This window comes from Gallinula chloropus, assembly GCF_964237585.1.
Source record: "Gallinula chloropus genome assembly, chromosome: 24".
Classification (NCBI taxonomy): domain Eukaryota; kingdom Metazoa; phylum Chordata; class Aves; order Gruiformes; family Rallidae; genus Gallinula; species Gallinula chloropus.
The window spans coordinates 7,523,039-7,531,133 of record NC_140109.1 but is presented as its reverse complement, the minus strand read 5'-3'; the positions used below and the strand labels follow the sequence as shown (position 1 = coordinate 7,531,133).

The following is an 8,095-nucleotide window of genomic DNA, read 5'->3' as shown; positions in this document are numbered from 1 at the left end:
CAGAACACTCTTGAGTGGTATTCATAAACCTTTGCTTCATATTGAACAAAAGCAGAACCATATTCACCAAACATAACAACAGCAAAATGCTAGTTTGAATATCCCAGGGATATCGGAAATTTTCAAAAACTGTTCCCAGAGCTGTTGTATTTAGCCCAAAGGAAGAGAAAGCAGCATAGATATTTCTTTCTATACTCCCACGATACCAGCTGCCATTATTAACTCCTCCCTGTCCAAAGAATGGAGAGGGCAGCAAAATCTCATACAGATACCAGAACACGTTCACGATCATCGATATCACTGTATCATAGACTGTTCTCATAAAATACACCAAAATGAGGTACGGGAATGAAAACAGGAGCCGCAGCCCCAGGATGTTAAAGGATCCTGCTAGGATTGCATACAACAGATGGTGCTTTTGCTGCCACAGCTGTGAGCACAGCCTTGTAAGTAAATACCAGAGCATCGTGACCAGAGACTGCTTAAACCAAAGTGCTTATCACAACTTTGACTTAATTACAATCGAGTCAGGGTCAGATCTACTGTTATCCCAACCTTTCGGGCCCCACGTTGGGCGCAAAAAAGACTGTCGTGGTTTCACCCCGGCTGAGAGCCGAGATCCACGCAGCTGACTGGAAAAGAGCAGGAGAAGGGGGGCGGGGGGAAGGGGTAAGGGAATGGAAAAGGAAGGGTCAAATAACCCCAAAACCAAGAAATAAGAAGCCCGTTGGTTGGGATAAGGAGAGCTTACTAAGATAACAGAAAGATACAATATAACAATGCTAACAGGACTTCAGAGCAAAAATATATGAAGCTGTTGATACCCAATGCAGTTTCTCACCAAACCCACAACTCAGGCCGTGCCACCCAGAGCCGTCCCAGAACCCGACAGTCCCCCAAGAACCGCGCGTCCCGGAGCCGCCCTCGGCCTTCCTCCCGTCAGCCCCCGATATCCTGGGCAGGACGTAACTGGCGTGGAATACTCTCTTTGGTCAGTTGGGCCACCTGTCCTGGCTTCGCCCCTCCTTTCTCATGAAGAGCTGAGAAAGTCCTTGACTGTCTGACAGCGACTAGAAATATCAGGGTGTTATCAGCCCTGCTTTCATTTTAACTCTCAAACACAGCATTCCATCTGCTGCTACAAATGAAATTAACTCCATCCTGACCAAAACCAGGACAAGGCCTCATCAGGACTCCCTACCCTGGGGTGCTGACATTTGGTCCCAGACTCCCCCAGCCTGGTCCCCTGCAAAGTCACAAGTCCCCTGGCAAACCTGCTGTGGTGTGGATCAATCCCTTCACAGGCCATAGATGTCTCTGCTCCCAGTCCATATCCATGGGCTGTGAGGGGACACCAGCTCCACCATGGTCTTCTCCACGGGCTGCAGGGAAATCTCTCTTTCCAGCAACTGGAGTGTCCCATTCTTCCCCCCTTCTCCTTTGTGTCTGGCCTTGGTGTCACGCAGCTTGTTACATCTTCTCACTCCCTTCTCCAGTGGCAAAATACACCTGCCTGCAGTTTATTTTTCTCCTACATGTGATTCACAGATGTGCTGTGACCATCTCCAATTGGCTTGGCCCTGGTCAGCAGCAACTTTAGCCTTGAATTGGCTGATGTTTACAGTCTGGGGCCTGCAGAGAGCTTCTAGATGCTTTTTGCAGAAGCCATCTCAGCAGCATAGCTACGCAAAACTGCTAAGCCAGGGTGCCAGGCACCTGAGGTCACAGGACACCAGCGTCCTGGAAAATCATTGTCCCAGGAAAACAGTGGCCCAGGAAACCAGGGCCTTAGAAACCAGAGGTCATGGAAACCAGGGCTGCCAGGAAACTGGGGTGAATGGAAAAAAGGGGAGAGGGAAACTGGGCGTGTGAAAAAACAGTGGCACTGGAAGATGGGAGTCCGGGAAACCAGGAGCGCAGGTAACCTGGGTTCAAGGAAACTGGAGGCTCAGAAAACCAGGGTGAGGAGACCCCAGTGTGCCAGGAAACTGGGGTGCCAGAAAACTGGGCATGCAGGAAACCAGTGACATGGAAAATCAGTGCCCAAGGAAACCAGTGGCCAGGGAAACCAGGGCCCAGGAAACCAGGAGCTTGTGGAAAACTTGGTGCCAGGAAACCAGGGTCCTGTAAATTCAGTGACCTGGGAAACCAGAAGCGTGGGAAACCTGCGTCCTGGGGAACTGGGGGCATGAGAAACCAGAGTGCTGGGGAACTAGGGGCACAGGACACCAGTGGCGTTGGACCAGGGGGTGTGGGAAACTAGGGGTGCAGGAAACTGGGTTGCCGGGAAACTGGGGTGCTAGGAGACTGAGGGTGCAGGAACCAGGGTGGCCAGACAATGATGTGCTAGGCAACTGGGCATGCGGGAAAACGGTGTCCCAGGAAACCTGTGTGCCAGGCAAATGGGGGCGCAAGAAACCAGCATCCTGAAAATCCATAGCCCTGGGAAAACAGTGGCCCAGGAAATCAGGGCCCAAGAAACCAAGTGCTCATGGAAACTGTGGTGCCAGGAAACGGGACTTTTGTAAATTCAGTGACCCAGGAAACAAAGTGTGTGGGAAACCTGGGTGTTGTGAAACCGCATGGTGTAATTATACCTCAAACAAGGTACCAAGGTCTTTCAGTGTTCCTGTTGCTTTACCTAGAGGGGTATTGTTGTCTGCAATCAAGGCTGGTTTGTATCGTTGTGGTAGTTATTGTAGTTGTGTTACTAATTATCTATTACTATTATCTGTTACTATTATTATCTCGCTGCTGCAAAGGGCGCTGCAGGAGACGATGAAGGTGATTTCTATAGCACAAATACAAAAAGGGGGAGTTGTGGGGGACTATGACAGGCCTGTAGAACCCTTGGTTGAGAATATAGAGCTGGGCCTTGAAGATATTAAAGTGTACCCTTGAGAAAGAGGAAGTGTAGAACATCCAGAACCATTTTAGGGAATTTGCTGACCACAGATGAAGGAACCTGGCAAGAGATAAACCTTGTTAGTGAAGTTACAAATGTCAACCAATTGCATGATAGCATCTACCTGAGAGACCATTAGCAAAAGGACACGTGTAGTAGAAGCATATAAAAATGAGGATACAGAAATAAATCGGGTCCCTTTTGCTTGTGCACCAGGAGACCTCTTGTATGTGTCGTTTGTCTGTCTCAACAGTGACCAGTTTCAACAAGGCCAAGTGCTGCGTCCTGCACTTTGGTCACAATAACCCCAGGCGATGCTACAGGCCTGGGGCAGAGTAGTTGGAGAGCTCCCTAGAGGAGAAAAGGACCTGGGAGTGTTAGTGGAAAGGTGTGGGTGTTAGTGCATAGCCAGCTGAACATGAACCAGGAATGTGCCCAGGTGGCTAAAAAGGCCAATATCATCCTGGCCTGGATCAGGAATAGTGTAACTAGCTTGAGTAGGGAAGGGATTTCCCATTATTCTCAGCTCTTGTGATGCCACACCTCAAGTACTGTGTCCAGTTTTGAGCCCCTCACTACATGAAGGACGTTAAGATGCTGGAGTGTGTCCAGAGAAGAGCAATGAAACCGGTGAAAGGGTTTAGAACACAAGTCCTGTGAGGAGTAGCTTGAGGGAACTGAGGCATTTTAGTCTTAAGAAAAGGAGGCTGAGGGGAGACCTTATTGCTTTTGGCCTACATGTGGGTGTAGAGAGGTGGGGATTGGTTTCTTTTCTGAGATAACAAGCAATAGGATAAGAAAAATCACTTGCTTGAGCAGGTGGAGGCACCTGAAGGAGGCTGTGACCTCACAGGAAGCCTGTGCTGGAGCAGGTTTGCTGGCAGGACTGTGGAGGACCCACACTGGGGATGTCTGTTGCTGAAGGATGGCACCCCATTGAAGTGACCCCCACTGGAGCAGTAGATGCTGATCTGAATCGGTGTGGGAAGGATTCATGTTGGAGTTCTAGGCTACAATAATGATCATTAAACTCTTGTCCAGAAGGGCAGACAGGTTCATTCTCTGGGAGAGCCAGAAGTGCAGGAGCTGCAGCTCCCGTGTCTCTGCAAAGGCCAGGAGGAGGAACTGGCTGATGGAGCTGCTGTTGGGCATCTGCTGCCATCAAGTGTGGAGACCTGTCCAAGGAGGAAAAGGCAGAGAGATGTTAGGGAAACTCTTCTTGGAGGAAAACCTCTTCCAATTCACATTGACTCTCTGTTGGACATTTGGACATTGAGCTGCTGTTGGACAGCTGCTGCCTCTGGCCATGGAAAAGTGTTGCAGGAGGAAAGGAGAGAAGGAGAGAAAAACTAAAATGCTTGATTTCTCTCACATACTCCCAGGTGTACATCAGTAGCAGAAGCCACTCCCATGGGCTACCAAAGTGTCATTCCTGGTCTTCAGTTTTGGGTATGGGCAAAAGGGGGTGAACAACAACTGACACAAATTCTCAATCAGATCAGATCCACTCTCATGAGGAAGGGGATCTTGGAAACTTGCCTCTGACCCCAGTAATTCCCATGGGAGCTGGGACCAGCAGCTCCCAGGCAGAAGGTGCCTATTTTGTGCCCACCAGAACAAGAGCAATCCCAGCTCAGGTGGGTTTGTGGCAGACATAGGCCAGAGCTGCAATCCCTTCCAGAAAGGATGAGGTCCCTGGAGTGACATACCTGACTCCTTTCCCCTCCCTGTCCCTGTCTGGGGGTCCTGTGTCAAGGGGAGACAAGGAAAGGTGATTCCCCTGCCCAGATCTGGTTTGATCAGGAGAAAGGACTCTGTTGGACACAAGGATTTCTCCCCAGTCGAGGGAAAGAATGTCAGAGATGAGATCATAGAGTGATCCCCATGAGGTGTGAGACACCAGGAGGGAGCCTTGAAGAACGTGTCTTCTCCTGCTGAGCTGGGCTGGGCTCCTGGGATGGAGGGAGCTCATGAAACACTGCAGCACTGCAGAGAGACAGCTCTGCACAGGAGCAGCTCTTCTGCCAAGGCACAGGGCTGGGGACACTGCCTGTAGGCTTTGAGGGGGGCTGTGAGCCTGAGAGATCTGATGGATGCTGAGAGAGCTGATGGATGCTGAGAGCTCACTAGAGGAGAAAGGTAAAGAGACTTTGCTTTGAATTTTCTGCTCCTGTGGGCTGGGTGGGAAGTGGGAGCTGAGCTTTTATTGATAACATTGAAGGCAGAAGTGCAAACTCTTTTGTCATTAGGACTTGTCAGAGCATCTCCTGAGCCCTGCACACACAGAGGTTCCCAGGGCAGTGCCCTGATGCCAGGAGGGGTCTGCAGAGCAGAGCTGAGCACAGGGCAGAATGGATGAGGTCTGTGAACACAGAGCAGGAAGTGAAATGGACAAAGAGAAGCAGCTGCAGGGACACTTCCAGACAGATTTTGGCATGTACAGGAGAAGAAGCTGCTCTCAGAAATGCCCTGACAGTGGGGATTTGGACATCCCCCACACTGCAGACTCTTCCCTGCAGTGACCCCCTGGTTTCTTTCAGAGAACACAGATTCTGCACCGAGATTTCCAGGGTTTCAGGCTGAGTCTTCTCCTTGGCAGCCCAAACCCACAGTGAGGAGAAACCCTTGAGTGCCTGTCTGTCTGTCCCTGAACTTCCAGCCTTGGCTGGAGCATTTCTTTCTGTTTCTCCTCCTGTCCTTGTTGCCTTCGTCCAACCTGGGGTTCTGGAAAAGTCAATTGGTGAGCCTGGCACTGACCTGACCTTCATTTCAGGAGCCCCATCTATAGGACTGAGGAATTTCTAGGGGCTTCTTCTGGGCTTCAAGGCTGCCTCCCACAGGGGCACAGCTCTCCTAAAGGCTCTTGTGCCCCAGAGAGGAGTCCCATGCAGAAGACTTCTCAGCACTGAGGCCATGGCAATAACTGTGTGTCGGCAGCTGCAATGAGCCCTGTGTGTCCCTGGCTGAGTGAGGAGCTGAGATCCTACTTGGGTAGGATGAGACCACAGAAGGGCCTTGGAGCTCTGCCCTGGGAGAATGGATTCTTCAGCTCTCTGTGGAGTCCAGGTTCTTCTACAGGGAACAGCAGGGTGTGATTACAGAGTGTCCAGCACAGGGCAGCTGAGAGCAGGGCTGATGGACAGAGCAGCTCTCCCCTCTCTGTACTCAGAGGAAGATTTCACTGGCACTGCAGCAGCAATGTCAGGGAGTTCTGACAGAAGAAACACTCCGGAGGTACAGTCAGGAGAAAACCAAAGCTCCAAAGCTCTGCTCTGCCCTCAGGTGAAACTGGAGTGACAGTGACGAAAAGCTCATTCTTATCCACAGGGGATTTAGTCTGAGATCACACCATCCTTCTATTTACTGACTGCTGCCAGGCAGGACTGAGTTATCGAGAGACACAGCTGACCCTCCTCCCAGCAGTGGCACGCTCAAGCCAGCAAAAAGCAGACCTCCCAAAAGGGACCTGACAAAAGTCTTCCTGAATATAGAGAGTCAATCTGAGGCTATTCCCTGAGAACTGGAAGAGGTTTTCCTGAAAGAAAAGTTCCCTAAATTCTCACTACCTTTTTCCTCCTTGGACAGATCTCCACACTTGACATCAGGAGATGTCCAACAGCAGCAGCTCCATCAGCCAGTTCCTCCTCCTGCCCTTTGCAGACACACGGGAGCTGCAGCTCCTGCACTTCTGGCTCTTCCTGGCCATCTACCTGGCTGCTCTCCTGGGCAATGGCCTCATCAGCATCACCATAGCCTGTGACCACCACCTCCACACCCCCATGTACTTCTTCCTCCTCAATCTCTCTGTTCTTGACCTTGGCTGCATCTCCACCACTGTTCCCAAATCCATGGCCAATTCCTTGTGGGACACCAGGGCCATTTCCTACACAGGATGTGTGGCTCGACTCTTTTTCTTTGTATTTTTGATTGTCACAGAGTACTGTCTTCTCACCATCATGGCCTATGACCGTTACGTTGCCATCTGCCACCCCCTGCACTACGGGACCCTCCTGGGCAGCAGAGCTTGTGTCCACATGGCAGCAGCTGCCTGGGCCAGTGGGTTTCTCTATTCTCTGCTGCTCACAGCCAATACATTTTCCCTGCCCCTTTGCCATGGCAATGCCCTTGACCAGTTCTTCTGTGAAATCCCCCAGATCCTCAAGCTCTCCTGCTCAGATGACTACCTCAGGGAAACTGGACTCATTGTAGTCAGTTCCTGTTTAGGTTTTGGGTGTTTTGTGTTCATTGTGGTGTCCTATGTTCAGATCTTCAGGGCTGTGCTGAGGATCCCCTCGCAGCAGGGACGGCACAAAGCCTTTTCCACATATGTCCCTCACTTGGTTGTGGTCTGCGTATTTCTCAGCACTGGTATGTTTTCCAATCTTAAGCCCCCCTCCATCCACTCCCTTTTTCTGGACCTGTTAGTTTCATTTCTTTACTCGGTGGTGCCACCAGCAGTGAACCCCCTCATCTACAGCATGAGGAACCAGGAGCTCAAGGATGCCATGTGGAAACTGACGACTGGATGTTTCTAAGCAGCAGCAGCTGCTCGTATCACCAACCCTGTAACTCACCTTATCACCACTCCCTTTTTTTAGTTTTTTTTAGTTCTGGGTTTGCTTTTTTTCACCTGCCTGGTTCTCTAAGCTGTAATTACACTGTTCACATTCACCCATTACTAATGCAGGATCTCCAGGTCCTGTGTGACACAGAGAAGGTGTAATGAAAAGCTGTGCTTACTTGGTATCATGTCTGCCTGGAAAGTGCCATACTTTTTCATTCTTTTTTGTTTTTTCTTATATTTGAAAAATATTTACTGTCTTTATCAGCTTAGTCATTTGACTACCTGGGAATTTCCAGGTAATATACCAATGGCAGTAGATTAAATATTCACTTTCCCCTTTACCTGCTTTATTGTTTGTGGTCTCTTTCACCTCCCTCATCATTCAAGTGTTTCCTCTTCTCCTGATGATACATCCATGTCTAAAGGACATCTTTTCAGCAGACTAGCTGGATGTATGCATTTCACTTTGATTACTGGATTCCAACTCCGCTTCGTCTTTGGTCCTACAGATGCCGATAATCGCTCTGTTGTCTGATTTGAGCTACAGAGAGCTGGAAGACATCCCATCTTTCAGCAGTCTAATGAACTGTACTGTCAGAAGGTCAGTGTGTTGATAAGTGACCTTT

At 50.0% G+C, this 8,095-nt stretch overlaps 1 protein-coding gene across 1 annotated transcript; it reads left to right on the top strand.

Moving 5' to 3' along the window:
- Positions 1 to 6,513: 6,513 nt before the first annotated feature.
- On the top strand, positions 6,514 to 7,440 carry LOC311200662 (olfactory receptor 14A16-like; the record flags this gene model as incomplete). The annotated part of the gene is made up of 1 exon (XM_084274948.1): positions 6,514 to 7,440. One exon carries the CDS (start codon positions 6,514 to 6,516, stop codon positions 7,438 to 7,440), a length of 927 nt encoding a protein of 308 aa, XP_084131074.1.
- Positions 7,441 to 8,095: the final 655 nt, after the last annotated feature.